This window comes from Eufriesea mexicana, unplaced genomic scaffold (assembly GCF_001483705.2).
Source record: "Eufriesea mexicana isolate 0111107269 unplaced genomic scaffold, ASM148370v2 scaffold2839, whole genome shotgun sequence".
In the NCBI taxonomy this organism is placed as follows: domain Eukaryota; kingdom Metazoa; phylum Arthropoda; class Insecta; order Hymenoptera; family Apidae; genus Eufriesea; species Eufriesea mexicana.
Window position 1 is genome coordinate 443,122 of NW_016910923.1, and position 23,063 is coordinate 466,184.

General features: G+C 51.3%; 1 protein-coding gene across 1 annotated transcript in view; it reads left to right on the plus strand.

Moving 5' to 3' along the window:
- Shrm (shroom) overlaps window positions 1–23,063 on the plus strand; it is a 183,852-nt gene that overhangs the window by 88,393 nt on the left and 72,396 nt on the right. The window contains 1 exon segment of the mRNA XM_017904310.1: window positions 22,655–23,026. Coding sequence (XP_017759799.1) covers window positions 22,655–23,026 — 372 coding nt within the window.

The window sequence follows — 23,063 nt, forward strand, 5'->3', positions numbered from 1 at the left end:
TGCCGAGCAATAACCGGTCTCTCTCTCGATACTCGCGGGGTGCATTTCTACCTAGGTGAAATTCCTGAGCAACGAGCGGGCTCGCGGCGAAACTCGTGCAGCCGGGCTGCGCCGCGCTTGGCAGCTCCGACGCGGAGGAGAGAACGCTTGGCAGAGAAGCGCGGCACCGCCGAGCGGGCGTTACACCCTCGACGCGGATTTAAATAACAATGGCGGCCGCGACCGTGAGCGATGACGAATGAGCCTTATCGCGTGGTTCGCGCGGCGACCAGCAATTTGTAGCAATCACGAGCGCGCCGCTATCGCTTAAAACTCCGCCGTTCTTCACAATGGCGACTAATGACAACCGCTGAAATCGCTTTATTCTTCGTTTTCTTTAAGCTACGGCTCGCGTGATCCGTCCGGTTCTCGTTTACCACGATAAGGCATTTTCGCTCGTCTCTTCGCGCGCGTGTCTCGGCTGAAAAACGTGTAATTTCGTCGCTGCCAAGCCGTTCTCGGAATAATATTCATCCGCTCGTTGGAGTCTACGCCTCGGCGATGGCTGATGACGGTAGGTAGGGGCCAGCGAGACTAGCGGCGAGAGAACAGGCCCGTTTCGTGACCTCGTCCCGTCACTTGGTCGCGACCGACCGCGGACACCGACAGGTGGCATGCAAATTATTCAATTAACGTCCGAAACTCTTCGCTCGCGATACGCTCGCAAGCTGGTTAGGATGACCCGAGTGGCTCGGTCGCGAAAAGAATCGCCTGGAAGCGTACTTCGGATAGCGCTGACACCTTGATTGGCAGCGCAGGGTGTGCGTATCTGCCGGCGTGGCCTCGTCGGAGACTCGAGTACCACTCGAGTAGGAGCAGGCTTCTCGTTTATCTTTCGACTCGGCGAAGCACGAAGGCGGGTGTCGATCGAGCCGGGCAGGGAGAAACCACGCTGGGTATCGGGTTTTTGCGCGTCCACGGCCTTTTTTCCCGCGCGCGTTTCGCGCGGATAAAGCCAATTAACGGGCGCGTCGTTGGCGTTGCCGTGGCCGCGCGAAGATTTAAAGCGCGGCATAATGGTGCGTTACGGATACGGTGAAAGTGTTGGTGCACGCAGGCAGGCGTCGTCGCGCGAAGAAGGAAGGATCCGTGTCGCGTTACGAACGTCGCGATCCCATCGGGACGCATAAATCAGCGCGCCGGCGATGTAATTGCCGTTAATTAAATTACCCTGCGCGCACCACGGTAGGCTGCGGCGTCTCGCGTTCCCGTTACTCGGATCACCGGCTATCTGTAATTAGTAATTGCACGTTTACCCGACGACTGCCCGCCGAGCGGCGTCGCCCTCTCCCTCGCCGCGCGTTAATTTGTCGTCGATATTTACCGTGTTCCTGGCCCCACCGTGTCCCCGAGCACGCTCGTGTCCGTGCTCCACGATCGACCGGGTGGGCCTCTTGATTTTCGGTGACACCGATCTTTCTCTCCCTCTGTCTCTCTCCCATTCTCTCCTCCTCCTCGCCCGTCTCCGTTCCTCTTCCTCTTTGTACGCTCCGCGAAACACGATCCTCGTGCATGCTGCGTGATGTTGCGCGCACGAAGGGAACGGCGACGTTCCTCGTGGCCTACTCGGGACGCGTATTTCTTTCGCTGATTTTAATCTATCCCCGCGAGTACCGTAAACAGGCGCGAAAGGAGCCGCTGTTTATCTCTTTTACTGTAAATAGTAGGTAGCCGGGAGAGATGGGTAAGGCGGTGAGTACCGGTCGCGAACGTTCGATTGTGCCACGGGAACAGGGTTAGCCAACGAGTGGGACGGTGAACGTGACCCAAAATCTTCGTTAGGTGTAGTACGCGTTTACGCGAGCCCCCTGAAGCAGCTTCACGCTGCCAAATCTCGGCGTACACTTGATCCAAAGACGCGCTAAGTAGACCGCCGGTCTGGCCGGTGTTACTCTCCGCTCGTATTCCTCGGCGACGCGACGCGCCGACATCCACCCAAGGCGATGCATCGACCCCCCCGGGTTGAGCGACTGCGCGGTATCGCCGCGAGCTAAACGCTGCCAGTGTTGGCCGTCGTAATGGATCGCGGACGAGGAAAGGGGAGCACCGGCGGACAGTTCCGAGAGATGCAAATACCGATCGATCAGCGGAGATTACTCTTCGTTGACCTAGACGCTCGTGGTCGGCCGATCTGTGAAATCTAGGCGATCGCGATAAAAAGCTGGAAGAAAGACGGGGCACGGGAGAGGGGAGTCGTAGTGTCTCAGCTGTCAGCGGGTGACAGCGGTTAACAGTATCTGGCCCCCACCTCGCGTGAATTATATGCGAGCAACGCGTGATTCACCTCTCTGTCGTCTTATGCTGCAGGTGGGTGTACGTATCGCGGTCTCTTGCGCGAGTCTCGCTTGTCAGTCGCGCAGGACTAAGCGGCCGTATACGAGCGAGGGCAGTCCTCCTTCGTTTGACAGCCGTTGACAAGAGGGTGGTGGTCTAACGGCACTCGGTACACGGATGTTCGTCTGCTTCGGAAGCAGCTCGATCTCTCCCGTCTCGGTGGCGTAGGTGGCTTCAATTACGCGGCGATGGTCTCCCTTCTCGGAAAGAAGCGCTCGCGATGATCCGCGGAAGACGCGCGGGATCGATGGATCGATGGATCGCGACGGATCGGTCTCGCGCGGCGATCCGATCGGCGCGGAATTCGTTTCGCGGACGGCATTCGCGCCAGGTCGTTGTCTTTTATGGCAGCCAATGGCGGTCGGTTGTGTAATCGAATACGATGGTCCGCGACGTCTTTTTATTCCTGCGCATCTACTCGGCCGCTCGCGTCCATTTATCGAGGCATCGATAGTATCGGTTGGTACGAGGCGGGAGGGCCGCGGCGAATTACAGTTACTTATGCATTCATCATACGCTTATGTAATGACATACGCTCGCCTGTTCGGGCTTTTTGTGGGTGTACGTGCTCGTATCACGCGAAAGGGCTGCGAGGTTAATGACCGAACACACGCGGTGGGGGCAGCAGGAAGGGAGGTCATCGTGGAAAAAGTACCTCGATTCCAGGTTTAAGCCACACCAGGCTTAACGTGCGGCTCCTCGCGTGCGATACCCGAGCGTTTTCGGATCGCCGGATGAACTCGAGAGAGAGAAAGAGAGACTCGGAACTCGATCATTTATTATCGGCAATCTCTCAATCTCGCGGTCCAGGCTAAAAGAGGCAAGAAAAGAGAAAGGAAATTACGGCGAGCCAATCTTCTAACGCAACCTGCCCCGTTCCAGCAACGAATCATAATTGCATCCAATTCATCCACCTACGGGAGGCCGAAAGAAGAAGGCACGTTACTCGTAAAATTTTCCTCGCCTCATCATCCATACTAATCAGCCGCTAACGAGGAGCAGCGGGGCTCGCGTTAGGAGATGCACTCGCGATCGCGGCAAAAAGCGCGCGCGGCTTCGGTTAGCACCCACGCTCGGTGTCCTACGCCAATGGCAGGGGAACGGGGCTGGAGGGGTCGGGCCAGAGGTAGGACCGGTTCTCTCTCCGGTCGTGCGAGGTCCCTTCTACTAGTCCGTAGGCACGGTCCGCGGGGCCTCCGCTGGCCCTCTGGACCCCACGTTGCATCGTCTTGTTCGGCCGGTCCACTCCAGCCACAACGCGCACTAACTTTGGAGTCGAACGGCTTCCCTGCGAATAACCGCTGCGGGCCGCTCATTACCGCGTCCCTCGTGAGCGGCGGTCCGGTGAACTCCGAAGCTGGAATAACTCGCCGGCCGCGCGCTCGTGTCTCCGGAGATTTCAACGCCAGGCTGCCGCGGCTCGCCGGTCATCTCGACGCGTGCAAGCCGATGTTCGTGACTTACCGCTCGCTTCGCCGGGGCTTCTCGTCGTTGCCGGTTTTCGTTATACCCTCGGTCGTTTGCCCGAAAATTTGTTCCCCTCGCGAAATCCTCGCGGCCGATCCTTTCCAGATCCTTTTTTATTCTTCTTTATTCGTTTCAGTGCTAGAGGCAACGATCGCGCTTCTGCCGTTCGCCGCACGAAAGATAATCGGTGAGTAAAGTCGAACCGAGTCGAACGCTCGAAATTTATCGGTGCGTGTCTTTACCGTTACCGTTCGCCGAGATGGTACTAAGTCGAAACGAGGTAATATCGAAGCTTACATCTGCCGGGACTGTGGGTCTTTCTTTCTTCGCGTGCCGAATTAAAATTTTCGAGCCCGTCATCGCGGGCCAATAACGAGGGCCGAACGTGTACGAAAGAGATAATGATATTCGCTCTCCTCGAGATGGTCGTGGAAAGATACGCGAACGCTCGTTCCGGAGCGTTTACAGACAGATTGCATCAGAATCGGGACCCCACGGATCATCAAGGTCTACCTACATCGAACCTCTTGCTTAATTCGCTGAATCAGACGAACGAGATCACCCGTGACTCGCGATCGTGATCGCGTCGTTGGTTTCGTACGAGTCGCAGAAGCGGGACGTAACTCACGTTTGCCCGGCGCAACGAGCATCCGAGCAAGAAATCCTCGGTTCGTTGGATGTTAGACGCGAGCGATCGCAGGAATCGGCGTTCTTTGATTGCGCTCGTGTAGAGAAACACGGCCGCCGTAGGAGGTACCATCTCGTATGGGCTTTTCCTCCCTCGGACTTGACGCGATGAAGCACGCGAGTGGCTCGATAACTCGCGGCTCCATAGTTACGCAGCGGGACGATACCGATCGGTCGATACGTCATCCCCGATAACTCCTTCTCTCGATAAGGAAGCGAGGGCCGAGCCGGAGGCGAGCTCGCTGTGCTCCGGCAATTAATAAATTCACCCCGCGTCTTCGTTCCCGTTCAATTTATTTCTCCGGACGCGCGCAGCGTAATTTAAATCGCGCGCCAGCGCCGGACACGCGGTAATAGCGATATTACCGTGGACACGCGTCACTGCGCCATTTCGCGTCTTCCTCCGCGTACTCCTTTTCTCTATATTCGCCATCGTTGTCCCGTGTGCGCCAGTCTCACGCTGATAAACTCGATTAAGTCCGTTTCCCGACCGAGAGTCCCGTGTTTATCCCAACGATTAATAACGTTCCCGTGGAATCCCAATGCCGGCTCATTCTCCCTTTGCCTCGCCGTCGCAGCTACCAAGCTTTGACTAAAAATTCTCCAACCGATGCCGTCGGTATCCCAACATAGTATTATTCCACGCACGCGTTCCCTAGCGTTCTCCAGCGTTCTCCAGCGTGCCTATACCGACAAGGTCGAGCCGCCCGCGGCGCTCGCTGCCTCCGACGCCGCCTCTTTCCGCGTTAATTAATCAGTTCTCCTTGGTCGTATTCCGCGAGCGTCGCCGATGGCGCAATTGCCGTGGATTCGTTGGTTGCGCAGCAACGCCACGCTTCCACGTGCACGATCCATCGATACCGGTCGCGTTTGCGCCTATTACGCCCTCTGTTCGCCGGGTCGATTTGTCTATACGTTAATTAGCGCACCGGCCGCGGAACCCCGGTGATCGATAACGTTCCGTGCGTTGCCCGGCGCGTTCTTCGGCCCGAGCGGAATTGCCCGCGACTCCGCGCGCGTAAACCGGCTCGTTCCGATACCGATTCCTCCGGGACGATAATCGCGCGTTTTCTTTTCGCGTTTTATCGGCCGTACAATAGAGCAGGAAGGAGCGAGCGCGCGTTGCTAGGAGGGCACGGAGCTCGGGGGCCGTTACTCCAGGAAATCGCGCATGCCGCGTGTACGCATTTGCAAGGCGCGCGTACGAGAGAGGCTGCTGCCCGATTCTTTTCGTCGCGCTCGCGCGCTTGCGCGCACGCGAGACAGATAAGGCCCGGCGATGCGACCGTGGGAGGAACGAACTGCTGCCACGGTCCCTCGGGCCTGAGAGCCTTTCCTCGTTTCCAGCCGCGACCTATTCCGCGGGACGAATTTATTCCATCGGCCGCAACACCGGGCCCTCTTCCGGATGCGAGGCTGGCTTCCAGGGGTTCGCGGAACATTCCGCGAATATCTCCCTGCTCATTCCACGATTCGGCCCGATTTTTCCGCGGCTTATGATTTATCCCCCACTCGCATAGGCTTTGGACAACTCGTGCCACCGCTTTCTCAACCTTCAGGTTAGGTTTCTTCAATTCTCCGACGCGAAATTTTATGTGTTTACACTCGTACATTTTTATATCGCGGCAGAGCTAATTACGAGTGTATAGGAGAGTAAATGATGGAAATAGAAAGGAGAGCGGAGAGTTGTGCGTTGTACTTGTTACGGTGTGTACCGTCGAAACTGAAAGCATTTTTGATACAAGTCGGAGAAAGAATATTGAGTCTGAAAAAAAGTATGGACATTAAACTTCAAGTACACCACAGGCTCTTTTCGTACCATTCACTTTTACGCGCTTTTTTCCTTTTAAACGCTTTACACGTTTCTATACGGTTTTCAACGGGATTTTTTCCATCACGCGTTTCACTTATGCGCAATCCCAGGAAAGCGAAGAAATTGCAGAATATCTTTGTCGAATGCGATTCTCCATTGTTCGCTACGGTTTGACGCGAGCTTTGTCGCGAATCGATTATTTCGCGTCGATAATTAATTGCAACTCATAGAAATGAAAATATAAATGATACGCGTCTTCGGTACGCCTATCATCGAAGGATCCTGTCAAGTGCCATGCACTTTCTCTCCGTTACTCTCACCAGGAGTGTTTTACGTATCACTGTCAGACCAAGAATCATTTTTCTACGAAAATCGGTAGATGCAACGAGTGTACTCCTCGCGCACGAGTGGTCGAAAGTGACAGAAATTTGGGAAATGCCATGGCAGATCCAGGTCCAAGGTCGAGATCGTGCACCCCCGACCCCAGGAGATCGCGATTAACCGGCGCCGGCGGTCGGGGGATCGAATTAGAGAAACACAATGGCCTATCACGCGATCGATCGATCGATCGGGAGATCGAGCGTGTCCGGTTTTTTCTTCCCGCGCGGTCGGAGATATATGATCCGGCCGATCGTTTGAGGTATCAGCGGGATCTCGCGTTGCCGAAGAAATATGCAGATAGATAATCTCCGCGGCAACAAATGGACGCGCGATTCGACGCGCCGTAAAACTCTGCGCCGCCGGATGAAAGTGCACCCGACCGAGTGCTATCGGGTCGCATCGCCGCGGAATAATTGCTACCGAACGCGGAGAATGGTAAATAACAAATTGCGACGGGCCGATTTTTCCCCATCTTTTCCGCCCTCGGCTATCGGGTCATCTTCGAGGTAGAGCGATCGGTAGATCGGGCCACGGACCCGTCGCTGGATCGAATCGCGATCGACGTCGATCGCGTTTCACCGGGCCCAACGCCGAGTCCAGCGATGGCTGCCGGTCCCGAGGAATCGGCCGATGAGATACGCGATTTCCAACGATCGCTTCCGAAACCCGAGTACGCGTCTGACCATCCTCGCGGTACTAGATTCGATATTTACGACGAAACCGAGACGAGAAGATCGGCCAGAAGAAAGGCACTTGGATGAAGGATGCAAGTGCGCTTTGGTGATCTCGAAATCTCTGCTCTTCGCTCCTGTTGGTTAGGATTGACTGACATAGCAGTAGGGCGAGTCGACGAATAGAGACGATAAGAATATCCTGCATTTTGCAGTATTAACACTAGGTTTACGGTCGCTATCTGTATACTTATTTCTTCGGACACCTGTCAAATTTACAGGTACAGGAAACCACGTGTCTTTTCTTTTTTTAACGATTAGGTTAATTTAGAAACAATTACAATCTTAACAATCTTAATACGAGTTAACTAAATCTGATATCATCGTATAATTGGAGCAACCCATCCGTCAAATTGACGGGTTTCGTAAATCTAGTGTTAACTGCTCAGTTCAAATTTAATTCCTTTTATTTTTGCAGTCTGTAAACATTTCTTTGCAGAGTTCTAGTCTCCTGCTCCGTGTTGTTAGAAGCTTCTAGCGACATCTGGTATTTTCTTTTATGGCTATTCAAATAAAACAATGGTGGAAGTTACTAATTTCCAAGCTACAGCAAAGAAAGCACGTATAGTTATTCCGATTGTGAGACATTATTCCAGTAAAACATAACTTATGCACTGTATTAAACAAGGAACAGTGAACACCGCCTTTAGGCGCGCATCCAGAGCCAACACTGAAATGGCTATAACAATCCAATAGGATTTTCCTCTCTTATTTGTGTAAAATAATTAACTTACCACGATATTAGTCGAAAATGTTAATAAAACTAAATTTTTCAGTCAAAACCTATTAGGATTGAAATGGCTATAGCAATCCAGTAGGATTTTCAACGGCGTTTTTAGACGCCCTTTTGGTGCATTTGTTATCAGTAACTGCTCAATAATGCCCATTAAATCGTTTTTAGATTTTTTCACGTAATCTGATATAATTCTCCGCACGGTCCATTTCCCAGTGTCACTCCAGCTGTCCAGAGAGCAATTCATTTCTGAGTGTTCCGCAGCGAAAGGGTTAACCCTTTGCACTCGAGAGGCGCCCTTCAGTCGCCATTTGATGAAACTTCGAAGATCGATGTTAATTAATATGTCAAATTTAAGATAATGTAACGGTGAGCGAGGTATCGGAATCGAATAATTCTACGTGTCAATTATTATACTATTTCTTATTTACTGCTCAAAAAAATATCGCCAGTTTTTTAGTGAAAAATCTTCGAACTCCTATTCTTCTTTAGCCAACAAATCGTCGAGTGCAAAGGGTTAATACCTTCTAGGACGCGATATCGAGAGTGCTGTTGCACCTTGTTAAGATATGAGAGGAGAGTGTTTAAAATGAACATCTGTTGGATTTGTTAAAGGGGTTATAACGCAAGGAATACTGTGGAAAGCCTGTATAGATCTTTATTGAACGCGCGAATGGTTAGAACTGTCCTGTTCAGGGCCTCGCAGGTCAAAAGTGGTCTTCAGAAGACCGGTGACAAAAGACAGAACACAGGGGGAAGGGATCGCCCCCACACCGGTGGAATGTAGAGTTTACTTCTGCCATTTGCCATTTTACTAGTGCCATTTTTATTCATCCTAACCCTGTCATGGATTAAATTATCGCCTCAGTCACTCGTCTTCGCAATTTTTCTTCCAACACTCGTGTAACAGATCTTGCGTTGTATAATGCGTCTCATTATTCCATTTTTTGTAAGATTCTACAGCTTTTTCAATCACCAGCCACTTAATCACGGTAGGTTCAGTACCAAACCCGTATTTCTAGTTAGAATTCGTCACGATAATAGTTTAGCTCTGTCGAAAAAAGTCAAATACCTTTCCCTCCGGCGTATAATTATCGCTTTTTCGTATAACATCGAATAAAATATACGAATTCTGTGGTGTGACAGGCTGCGAAGCATTAATCCAAGCGTAATCCCGCATTACAGCGGTAATAATTATTTCTTTTATTTTCCGTCCGTGCCTTTCCCATTTTTACGATTGCACCAGCGTTTATGTTTTCCCTTATGGCGTCTATATAAATCACTCTCGCCTGTGCAAGTACACGCGTAGCCAACGTTAACGTCCACCTCGCACACGCCGGTCCCGCGTCGTCGATGGGACTTCACTCGAATTTCACGCGACGGTCCCATTTTCTCCACGGTCCGCGAATTTCCATATCCACGTCGACTCTCGCGATCCGGTTCGATCGGTTCTATAGACGCGACACTCGGAGCTGGCGAAAATTCGCGCTATCTCGAGGATCGCGCGAGAGCAGCTGGTTTTATTACGCCATGTCCAATCGGGCCCGCATTCCATCCGCTAGCCGTCTCCTCGACTCGGCGCGGTACTCGCGGCGAGGATACCGTAAAGCAATTCGGATACCGAGCCAATGGAGACGGTGAGTCGCGCGTTATCGTTGATCCTCGACGCGTCCTCGCGTGAAAGTACGCGTTAATCAGCCGGTGTAATACGGGCTTAATGCTTCATACGTATAACCAGGCGAACGGAGCCGCGGCCGAGTTATGGCACGGACTTTCGAAAGGGAACACGAGCCCTCGATCGCCAACGAGGGACCAAAGCGTAGGAAATTACGACCCGTTCCTCCGGGCGTTTCACCAGCCTCGCGAGTTTCGTCGTATTTCACCTCGTCGTTTCCCTCCCCGTCCACCCTCTGCTCATCCGGCTCGTCCTCTTCCGCCATCCCTCGTCCTTGCGCGAATGATCGCGTTAATAAGGGCAATAAGTTTCAGCCGCGACGCTCTCGCGCATCCTGGTCGGGGATAAAAGCGTATTTACGCGCCGCGCCGATCATAATTCCCGACCGAGCGTAACACTTTTCCTGGCAGCTCTCGGTGAGATTGGCTGCTTGTAAATTTTCGGAATTTCGCGTCCCCCGTTATGCTTTACGCGATTTCTGCGCCACGGTGGACTCACGCTTTCCACGCAGTTCTCCAATTTAAATGAATTTTAACCAGGTTAACGAAGCCGACCGCGAAAGTCCGAGATCGTTTCTGCGTTTCGAGGAGTGCGCGGGATTTGAATCGAATTTGATTTTACACGCGCGAGAAATGTTCGGACTTTTACTTGGATACTCTCGGCGAGAGAAATGTGCTCGTTAAATTGAAATGTTTGAAATAGTACGATGCGTATGTATAGGATGGTAGAGATTATATCGGTAAAATCGGAAAATAATTCAAAGATACGCGCGGTATTTACCGCGTATTTATTATAAACGTATATCACTGCGGGATCATGAAAGTATTCGAACTCGGCGGGTAATTTAAAGCACTTTTAATCGGAAAATAAAAAGTTTTTACGATGTTGATTCATCGCCGGTTCCTTATGACGGATTTAAGACGAGTTTCCATCTAACACACTAGCGCCACCGTGACACGTATCTGCATTACGCGTACCGCAAACTTCGTCCAATTATTTTCCAAGTTTCCTGTATCGTTTTAAACATTTTTCTTTGCGTGCGATCACTATACCATCTACATTATTCCCAAACGAGATACATAATTTAAATTAAAAAATTTCAGCAACCCCAACAAAAATACAATAATAAAATAATTTCTCATCGCAATATACTGGCGATTTTCGATCCCTAATTAAAAATTCCTAAAACGTGCATGTATATTATCGCGTCCGACTGTGCTTTGCTAGCATAATATATTTTTCTCGTTAAACACAGCTAATATGAAACATTGGCTACGCGCACGAGCACGTAATCGTCGCGAAACCGGAAGCTGAAAAACACGATAACGAAAAATTCGGTCCTTGCGTGAATGGTCGACGTCCGCCCGTATGGACGCGATAAAAATCGACATAACTTGTCGATCAGCCGTCAGCTCGTACGGTTCGCGCGCGCGTAAAAGTCGCTGTGTGTTTTTGCGCGATCGACAAGCCCGTTCTCACGTGCAAATATGCGTGTTGGAGTGGTGAAAAATCCGCTTTATCTTCCCCGGCTGTTGGTAGCCGGTGTGGGAGAGAGCTCGATTATCCTTCTCACGCGGCCTCGAATTCTTCGGCCATCGACGCGCCCCGGGTACGTGCTTCGTCTTCGTTAATTGATCGTTATTAATACGCGCGTTATCGTGCCCGCCTAACGGAGTCGCGATGCCGTGATAAATGGACTCTGAAACGTTATCCTGTTACCTACTAGAAACGAGAACTCGGTGGCACTTGCCTCGAGGGCTACGGTCGCACCCGGGGACCACGGTCGCTGAAGGATCGTGGATTAATCGTGGATACGCTTTCCTCGTAATTTCATCCTTGAATCGTGCAACTTACTTGTCTTACCGGCTTCACTCGTCGCCCGTACACGCGAGCCGCGGCGCAAATACCCGGTTAGGATCCCGTGATGAACGATTCGATGATAATCAAGACGGTGCGGTGGAATTTCGCGAAAGAACCGTACTTTGTACGTGCCGTTCCAAGTTTCGTCTAGTCCACTACCGTTTTAACACCTGGTTCTACGTGCACACTCGGCTGAGATATACGTGTAGGTTAAACTGGAATATTCAAAACGACGTGGTAGATGTAGATGAGGAGGAAATTCCGAGATTATGTCGGTGGAATTAGAAGATAATTCTAGGATGTTGGTGTATGATACTTAAGGTACGTTTATTGGAGTTACGGGTCACGGCGGCGCTAGTGTGCTCGATGTCTTATTACTATCTTGATACGTGCATCGTTTATACTTGAACTTTAGTAGTTGGGCGTACTTTTTATTACGTATTTTCCGACACGATGCGCTGTTTAACGTTGTTACCGAAATTTTATGTATACGTATAGGGAGTATAGATATCCGTGATCTATTTTTCCCGATCTGAGGCACGAAAGTGGTCCTATATGTAGTCCGGATACGACCAATAGGCCTCGCATTCCTCGCTCAGGTCATCGGAGTAATAATATCGTATATATTCCGTAAAGGCACGGCAAGATTCGAGCAATGGCGGGCGCGAGGGCCCGGAGAGGCAGCTTTCTTCCCTGGACAGGACAGCAGTTACACCCTCCTATAATTTCCAGCGCATTAACCTACATTAGCGGCCATAAACGCCTAATAGACTCTCCCACAAGCGGTCCGGAGGAAAAAGCCGCTACTCGATGAACGCGCGGAAACGTTTCTTCGCGTTCCATCGATTCATCGCGAAGGCGTCCTACGCCAATGGGCGTGCACCATTCGTAAAGGCCTCTCTCGAGGAACACCGGCAGAATGCACGGCCTGCATTTTCCTCGAGACCTGGCTACCGTTGGAAGCCGCAGAGGGGGCCTACGCAGACCCATGGCGAGGCCCGGCCGCCAACGCTCGCGAGTCTCGGGGCCTGGATCATAATTCTGACCGGCGGCTGCGCGCTCGTGCGCGCCAGTGCAACGCAGACGGAGAGAAAAAAATCGAATCGCGGCCAGATTTCCATTCCGCGGCCCACGGATTCTCGTGAAACGCTTCCTCCGAGCCTTCGTGTCCCTGTCTGCGGCCATTGCAGGCCTCGCCGTGGCAGCCTGAATATTTATAATTCGTGTCTCCGAGCAACGCGTCCGTGACGAACGTCGAGACGTTAATGTTGCCTGGATTAATAGGGCTTTTAAGAGGCGTCCCGTTTAAGAGGCTTCTCCCTGTCCGATTTACACGTGTCCCGCAGCGCGTTAATATTCGCCTTAATCTCAATTTACGCTAACAAACGACCCGCGTGCGAATCTGCTATTCGCGCCATGACGAACGACGCGTAAGGAAGCGTGATAATCTCCTAATCGCGCCGTTGGTTGGAATTTATACCGATTCCGGTGTGAAATCCACCGCGTGCGCTGGACAGGAATGAGAGGATCCTATAGGACAAAGGCTATCTCGGGAATCGCGGCTGTTTTCGCGACTCGCAATTTCTCCAACGGCTGCATAAAATTTTAATAAGATCGGCGATTTAACTACGACACGAAGGAGCGAGGATCTCGGAGTGCGGGTTATTTGCTCGTCTTACGTTAGAGCTTCCTCGATGGGGACGTTAATTATCGATCATTCGGCGGCAGACCGGCGATCTCGAGCTCGCTCGCAAGAACCTATCCTCTATTTTTCATCGTCCCTGAATCCCGCGTACGGTCGTACATGGCCGGCTCGCTCGTTCGTCATAACGAAAGCCCCTTTATCGTCTATCGATCTGGCTTTTTCGCTGTCTCCGGCGGTAATTGCCTTCCATCCTGTCGTTTTGCTCGCTCGAGGACAGTGCTCGCGTTGAATTTACCGCTCGAAGCGATCGAGAAATAGACCCGGGGACACGATAAGCCCTTCCCGTACGTCCGCCACGGCATTCTACGGCCGGCCGTTTAACCTCCTCCCGCATTCCTCGTCAATTTCTTTTTCCGAGGGCCCGCTGTCGACGCGAGGAACGCGACCCGCGCGCGCTGACCTTCATTGTTTTTCCATCGGCTCCTTTGCTTCCTTTTACGATGCATCGTGAATCGCGCCGAGCCGGCAATTGCAGCACCCCGGCCACTCTCAAACGGAATGAATCCTATCGACCAATTATTCGAGATCTGTGGATTCCCCGCCGCTGAAAAATGCCCAAATCGTTTGCTATTCCGATGGAGGACGCGGCAGCCACGGAATTAATGCCTGCTTGCCACCGCGGGATATAAATGGCGTCGGGGGTGGCTCTTTCGCTCCCTCTCTCGCCTACTCTTCGGCTTTTTAACTCTTACTGCGCGCTCTGAACGCCTGGTGTATTCGAAAAATGCCACGGTTATTTTTTTACACGAATTCTTTCGTAGTTACGTCCGTCAGGAAACGAATCTTTATTTATTGCACGGAAATTCTATTATTTATTCCCTTTGCACTCTGTGGGTGATTCGAAGTTGCTAAAATTCTGACGATTTATGGTCCATGTTGAATTTGAAATAGTGTAACGATGCAGGGGATGCTGGGACCAAGAGAGTTCTGTATCTATGCGTCAATTTATCCATATTCGTTCATTTTTCTATTTTAGCAATGAAAAATATGTTTTCCCAACGAATAGGAAAAGGTCTTCGAGTGCAAAGCGTGAAAAGAGTATGTTAGGGGTTGTAGAGTAATTACACTATGGAGTCTATTCTGATCCTCTTAGCAGAAGAGCTTTTGCCTTCGCTAAGAAACAGGTATTTAGATAAATTGTTCCACCCCTTACTCTGATTTCGATACTTCAAATATTTTTTCTCCATTCTATTCCGAAACGTATATCTATCCTCCTAACAACCATTTCGTAGCAGGAATAATTTTTGTCGTCAATTTATCGCCTCGTTTTCCCTTTAAAATACAATGACACTGATGACGCGAACGTGGTTCCATCGCATTTTTCCCCGCAGCTCTAAACGTAGTAAAATACCTAATTGACGCTAAACCTACCACGACCGATGAAATAACCGGTCGCGGAGGACGAAGAAGCGGAAGATGGAAAATGTGGAAAGAAACAGAACAAGAAGGGATTGGAACAAATTGATTATATATTATTATTGTATATTATAAGAAACGTCGTGATCGAAGCAATAACGTTCAGCGGGGAATTTTAAATCAAAGGTTTAAAAGCAGTGGTTCGGGTCGTTTAGCGTTAGCAATCAGAATTATTAATAGCCTAAACAAACGAGGCGAGGGTATCGTCCAGTTCCAGTTTTCGAATTATCACCGGAGTTGACATATCGTTTGACAGTAAAAACACGAGGTCTTTACGAAGCTACGATTTAATTATGATAAATCGTATATCGGGAAGCATCTCGTTTCACTCCGAGATTACATATCTATTTGGTTCGCATTCAAATTACAGTCAGTTCTCCATTAACTGGCATTTGTTGGACCAGATCCCTGGTCGCATAAACAATTAGCCGATAATATATATTATACCCAATTAGCAAGGGAAGCATAGCAGTCGTTATTACCGTACCATACCTGGAAATAGATCGTGTAAAAATAAACTGCTTAATTTCCATTCGCCTCAATTCGTACGATCTTACGATTTACTCGGACTCCGTGTCCACAAATTAAACCAGATAATCCCAAACATTAACCGCGCGTGTAATTAAGAAGCAGCGAATATGCAAACAATTTTCTTCCGCGACCAATTCTTCCCATGTCAAAAGAACGTGGCCGGAAGACGATTAAAATGGCGGATAATCGAAAATCGACAGCTCTCGATAAATTTCACGTCGAGTATAATTATACCCACATGACGAATACCATAACCACTCGTCGTTCCGCGATTTGTCGTGAAAATTCACGACGTCCTGGACTCGTTATCGTACACCAAAGGGTGTGTTACCTCGATCCTGGATCCTGCGCATACGTTCCTCGCGATTCGCTAAATTCCTCGGCATCGTTTCGCACCTCTTCTCGTAGTCCCCCGACGTTGTCGAGAATTACCCGTATATTTATTTCTCCCGTATACCTGTCCCATCGAGCACTTCCTCGAGCCTGGTTTCGTTGTCGGGTGCACACACGGTAATCCATATAAATAGCGAGTCTCTTCCGTTCAGGCTACTTTCACCCGTGGAATCGTGGGCCCGGTATCGCGCGACCAGCATCATCGAAACGTCTTTATCTCGGGGGGGCAGCTTGATAGATGCGGTCGCGCCGCCATTAATTCCACACCGCGCCCGATTAAAATAGCGCCAGCGAGGATTACGGACGAATTAAAATCCGGCTCTCGAACGCTCGCTCTCGATCGTTCCTCTGAATTACACGTGTGCTCGGGTCGCATTAATTACGTGATGTAACGCGAATCACGCTCGCGAGAGCCGGTCGGTGGCGCCATTTTTCTTTTCTTCCCTCGACTTTCCTCGCCTACTTCAGGATCAATCCTGTTCCACTCGCGCGGATCTACGTCTGGATTTCTCGCACTTCCTCGAAAATCTCCTTTTCTCTCTTGTTTTCCCCTGGCTGGAAGCAACTCGAGCATGTCCGGCACGCAAAATGGCCGCGGCGCGAGAATGGACTCGTTTCACGGCCGGTGTGGGTCTCGAATTTATACGGTTCGATAGGACTCGCGAAGCCGGTGCACTAAAAGCTGATATCGTTATATCCGAACGGCTGATGGCGTTACGTAAGGCGAGATTTACGATAATCACGGGGGACTCGGGGCGAACAGCTGGTTCTGCTCGATGCCGGAAACGGCGACGAGCGAGGCGCACTAGATGCCGGGAGATATTTAATTTGGCATCGTTTAAAAGTGCGGGCCGAAGGGAAACATTTATTGTAGCCGGCTGGCGTGCACGGCAAACTGCGGCTAAGTAATCGTAATTACGCACGGATCACTATTCTTAGGCTCCCCTTGCGCCGCGTTTTTTCCCGCAACAGTTAACAGTACCGGCGTCGAAATAAAAGATTCGTAAATGTCTGCTTCCTGATCGGAGGTCTCTAATTGAACCGCTGCATCTGCAGTTAGCCTGTCATAGAGGAAATTAACTGCCGCGAACGTTTCCTTATCCCGCGTAAACGCACGGTGCCATCTGTAATAGCGCCTAAACGTAACGATCGCGGAGAGAAAACGAGGAAGACGAGGCGGATTAAGAAGCTCCGCGGTCGCTTTTTAGGAAAGAAAACGAGTCGCTTCGGAGAGGAACGTGACGAAGTGTACGAGGAAGGACACTCGCGTCCGCCATTTCACGAGGGCCGTTCCTCAGCCTTCTTTCACCCCGGGGACACTTAATCCCAGGCATTCCGCGTGCTCGCCGCGCGGCGACAAATTTCCCTAGCGCCTCCGCCGCGCGCATTCCCGTGGTCCATGACTCCTCGCATCCCTTCGCGGTGTGTCTGGAAACGCGACACCGCCGCCGCAGATTCCGCGAACTTATTACGCGGCCTGCCAACAAATTCGCCGACAGCCAGTTCCACGGGCCCGTCGTCGAGCATCTCCGCGTTCGCTGCGCGTGCAATCCGACGCGGCGCGATAAAGTCGATGAGCAGAGGAGGCGAAGAAAGACGCAGCGACGACGCGCGAACAGGGGAAACAACCCCCGAGGACGAACGCGCGGGCCTCGCGGATGAATCGTGGCGAATTTATCACGGCGAAACTCGAGGCGACGCGAGGACCCCGAGTCAGCAATTAACGCCGGTGATTTAAGGGCGCGCAGGCCGAGTTTTAACGTCGTCGAGTCGCCTTCGCCTCGGCCTCGAGAGCGTAATTCCGCGACCGCGGCGAGGATTATCGCGGTGCATCGTCGTCGTTCACGGTTTCCTCTTATCTCTGCCCCTTTAAGCGGGATTGCGCAGATGCTGGCTAGCCTGTTTCTTCCACTGCCGTTTCTGGCTGGAACCCTGTACGGTTCGCGCTGCTCGATTCGGCTCGTCGGGTTTCGCCTGGTTCGGCTGCATTCCGTTCCCGTTCGAGAGCGTTACGTCTCGTTACGTTCCATTCAGATTCGTTCTGTCGTACGCGCGATTCAAGCCCATTCAACCACGCCGCAGACCGTGCTGCTCCCTTTCGTCGGCCGCTCTCGTAACGATCTGATAATTTAGGCTCGACTCGCGTGCGAGTTTCGTTCCGCGTTCCGTTTTCACCGGCGCGATGAGTTTATTAGCGTCTCTGCGTCGGGGTACTAGCCCCTTCTGCGAGTCCGTAAGCGTTCCCCCTTTATCTTGGCACTTTGCTAACTTTGGATAGTCGACTTTTCAAATTTGCGAACTTTTCGATATTTAAATCCTGATTGTTCGTCAATTCGAATTTGGAATTTTGGGATTCGACGAGAAGAGGGGTGTTCGTTGGAGAGGCGGAAATTCTGGGACGAAATTGACCGGCGGATATGAAGAATTAGGAGGAAACGTAAGACGATCTACCGGGAGGCTGAAATTGCCAGTGGAATCGTGGAAATTGCAGGGCGAACGTTGAAAGGCCGTCGGCCATTACCGAAATGGCAACAATGTTCGTAAAAAGAAATATCAGGAACGATGTATTAGCGAGGTGAAATAACCGCGTGCAACGTGCATGAATTATTGGGTGCGCGAGCAGTTTCGATGATCCTAACTGCGGAAATTACACGTTCCCGGGCAGATTTACCTACGTAATGTATGCGCCATGTGCACGGCCCGGGGACACGCACGCGGGATCTGAAATTTCATTACTTGCCGAGATAATTTCCATTTCGGAAGCACCGCGGCGATAATTTAAATAAAAATCTTTCATCGATACTCGTAAATTCCGCGCTCGTCCCACTGGCCTCGTTCATACGGCGTTCCCTATTCGCCGTCTTCACCCTGTTTAAAGTTTTGACGGTTCCGACAGGGCAAATTGCACGTTCCGGTCCCGGGTTGCGTGCTCGCCCAGGGAATCCGGTAGGATGCGATTACGGCTACTATTATTAAACTATTACTAAGAAACTCGGCGGAGTAGCGGGCATTTCGTTGTCAGTCGCGATGCAACTCACTCCGGAGTACAAAGGAACGATGGTAATTGGACTGGTCTCCGAGGGGTTCGCATTCCACGAGGGTACGCGGTCCCCACGCGATGGAAAAATCGATGCACCCTGTGATGGCCGATGGTCTCGTCACCGGAGTTCATTCGTTAGCAGCGGCTCGTTGATTTACGACCGGCTGCAATGGGGGAAACTCGATTATTCGAGGAACGTGGAATCGTTGAAATATCGAAATTCTCGGTACATTCGTATTAAAACGACAAGCACTTGGAAGCTTAAAGGCTCGTAACTCTGCCAGGCGCGTCTATTCAGGCCCGTTTCTTATTACGCGAAACCACGGCGCCGACACGCCCACCATAACGAATTCAATTTAACGCACGCCAAAGATCGTGAGTTCCTAGTGTATACGAGGCCTGATAGCGCGCTTTTATATTCAATTTATTAGCCTTAAACGCGGCTGCCCGGAGCTGTTTACGATTCGCTGCCGCAACGCTTTGTCGAATTCGTGTCCCCTCGTCTCCTCTCGTGCATCGCCGTCGCTGGTTATTAAATATCGTTAGATTATTACGACTTGTCAATGCCCGCTCGGTCCATTTATTAACTCCACCGAGTGTCTATTCGTTAGACGCGAGGGATAGCAAGGATCGTGCCTCTCGAAACGGCCGCTTATTATCAGTTTTTACGGGTTTGCCATGGGTCTATGGCCGCCGCGTGCTTTCGCTCGTTACAAAATCGGTCCGCAGCGTTTTGCAACCGTCTCAGCCTGCGGAATGCGTGCAGACCGCCTGAGAACGCGTGGATCCAGTCGCTATACGTCGTCGCCACGTCCTCGCTGCCAGAGATCATCTGGATCCTCCCCTTCTCTGCGAACGCTGAACTCGATTAACGCGGATACACCGGTTTTACGCGAGCACGGGGATAAATGCACACCTCGGGTGAATTCTACGAACATTGCTCTATCTTTCATTCCTATGTCTAGGATGAGCTGTCTTATTTCAGGGTGGACTCGCTGGATTTGGTCTGGCTAGCATTTCGAAGAGTCAGAAGTATACTTTGATCGTGTTAACGGTTCATCCTTGTGGTCTTCGATATAATTTACGTTTCTATCTTACACAAAGGTCTATTAAGGAGATCGGCAATCATGTGTAGTTGATTCATCATCGGTCAGCTTAATAGATACTCGCAGCAAGTATCGTTTTCCATTTTGAGCAGCTTTGCGCATTGCGTGGTTCTTATTATGCTTCGTCTTTGCGGCATACTATCAGATGTTACGCGCGATTATGTTTTATCTACCAGTGTCCAAACGTACTCGGTCCAACCAACGGGGAAATCAACCCAACACTTGACTCTGCTGTCAGCTATAGGAGAACGCCGCGGAGAGGTACCCGAATGGGCGATTGCTCTTGGGCCACTTCAGCTCGAGCAGGATATGATATCCAACCGTGCTCCATGGCCCTTATGCCATTCACTCTTCCACACCCAGTGGCAAGCACCACAGTGCTAGGTAGTGGACCCACTGGGTCCTAAGGGCAGTATCGTGGAAGTGAGGTGAATGGTCTTGGCCAGTGTGGGCCCTCCAACTTCACCGAAATTTGTAATATCGGTTCCATCGTGGTTTCTGACTGGACACCAAAGTCAGAATCCACACCGATCTTCGCTCTTAGACACTCGCAATACTATTTTCCAATTAGGCTTTGTATGAGACAGATTAAATCCTGATCAGTGTGAACGGAAACGGCTGCCAAATATTTTACTAGCCTCACCTATCTAGACTATCTCGTTGAGACGATCTTGAAAACGGTGTTCAGGGCATCAAAAACAACCTACTCGCATGTCACGTGATCTCCGGACAGACACGTCGCGATGGTAATCGACGATACTCGGGCAATTGTTCATCGTGGCCACGGATGATCCGCAGACTGACCCACATCGGGCGGATGACGGTCAATATGACGCGTTCCCGTTGCAACGAAAACGTCTGGCGGAGGCCGCGCGTGGGCAGCAATTTTTCATCGGCGACAAATGAAAGCAATCCTTTATTCCAGCTGCCGGAGCCGCTAGCGCGTCAGAAGCGGCCAGTCATCCTTTGTAATGCGCTCGCGAGATCGAGCGCGTGCCAAAGTTCATCCTTTTGACAGGCCTCGATGCGAGCGTCTAGAGGAACGCTCTTCTCTCGCGCATTCGCGATGAATTCCGCGCATTACGGCCGGATGCATTGTTTGACCCGCTTCTCGCTCGAATTCCGTGACCGGGAAAAGAGAGACAGAGCCGCATTAACGAAGATAAAATACAATTACCGTAAAATCGAAAGCAGGTCTGTAATTTCTCCGCCTGCCTTAATTCATGCCTAGATCATGGCCCATTCATCCTCATTAGCAGACCTTCGAGGCACACCTTCCACTGTCCGCGCTGCGGCTAACGTACGAGGCACACATAATTCAGGAACGACGCTCGATTTCGCCCGATAAGGCGCCATTGGCGCGACTCATCGCGCCTCGTTCTACGCGATCGCGCGAGCGAAAGGTTAAAAGCGAGCGGCGCGAGTGCTCGTTGGATTTTATCACGGACACGCCTCTACGGCGTTCGATTCGACGAGTTTGCACCTAGACAATGTACCTCTCCGCGCGAACAAATTGATTAGCAGCGCGCGGCGGTCGTAAAAGGCGCGTGATCGCGTCGCGATCCGATAGATCTCGCGGGATCTAGATTCCCCGGGGATCCATACACACCGGGCGAAAGCGGCGTAATTTACGCGCCGTCCTCGGCCGATCCGCGCCGATATTCGCGAAACCGTGGCTAATCGGCCAACCGTTCTCGATTAACGATTTTAATTTACTCGGTATCGGCCAGCGATAAGCGGCTGGACCGCTTCGCTTGTGTCTTAATTAACCTTCTGACCGTTCAATTAGAGGCGGCCTGCTTGGTTTATTTCCCCGAGCGGAAAAAAGGGACGCTCGGCGGGTAAAAAGGGGGAACGCGAGAATGCGGCGAGTTTTTGCATATCGCGGTGAACTGCATCGTGGACGGACGAATTTATTGGTCGGAAGCGTTAACTCGCGGACCGTAATATCGCCGGAATGTGGACAGTTGCTTCTGCGAACGGGCGTATGGGAGACCACGAGCAACGAGAACCTGAAAACAGGATCTCGCTTTCGCGCGAGGCAAGAACCTCGAGGAGGGGGATAGACGAGAGGGGAAACGAATTCGGATAGATTCGTTATGGCGGTTATCTGGTAGAGCTATCGGGAAGCTGAGGAGGAAGTCGCGATTACCAATCTGGACCACCGAGTAGCGTAGGGGAGAATGGTAATTACTCGAATTGTAAACTCGGAGGGAACCGAGTTTTGACCTGGATATCTCGATCGATGGATCTGTCGGTCTCTGGGAATGGAGACGTCTAGGTTCGACTAGGTTTAACCCCTTCCCGTACTTTTTCGTAACGAAGATTTTGGTCCAAACATGATTATCACGAGCCAGACACGTGATGCGAATTTTAGCCCGTGCATGGATATCACGAGCTAGGCACGCGATGAATCTTTTGGTCCAGACATGTTTATCACGAGTCCGACTCGTGACGAGGATTTTTGCCCAAACACGAATATCACGAGGCAGGCACGTGAACAGAAAGTCGGTCCGAACGTAAACATCACGAACCAGACTCGTGAACAAATAGTATTGCGACTGTTTTCGAGCACCAGTCTGGTCTGTTTACCGCGCGTTGACGTCAACAATTTGGGCCCAGATTTCGTCAGGCTAAATGGCACGGGAAGGGGTTAATCGGTGGATTATTATTTCGGTTGTCAACCATATGTCGATAGGATTAGCACGAGGACTAATGGCGATGTTTCTGTCGAATTGCGCAGGTGTATCCCGGATGGCGGGGACGTTGGTTACACGATGACGGAATTGCAGCCGTCGCCGCCAGGATATCGAGTCCAGGATGAGGCCCCGGGCCCACCTTCCTGTCCTCCGGGCTCCTACAAGTACGCGAGTCACGGCCACGGCAGCGAGCCTGCCAATTTCAAGAGTACCTCGTCGTATCCTCAGGAAGGCTATGGCCTTAAGCAGAGTCCGTCTCGGACGGTGCCTCCTAACGAGTACTATCGGCGCAGGAACGACGGCAGGAGGTCCGCGGAGAACGAGCACGAGGCTGGCAATGCAGCCAAGAAAGCCACGGTTGCCAGTTACAACGAAAGTCACAAGAAGAATACTGCGGGCTACAAGAACGACAGCGGGTACGCGACCTTCGATCAGCTTTTAATCGTATCACCG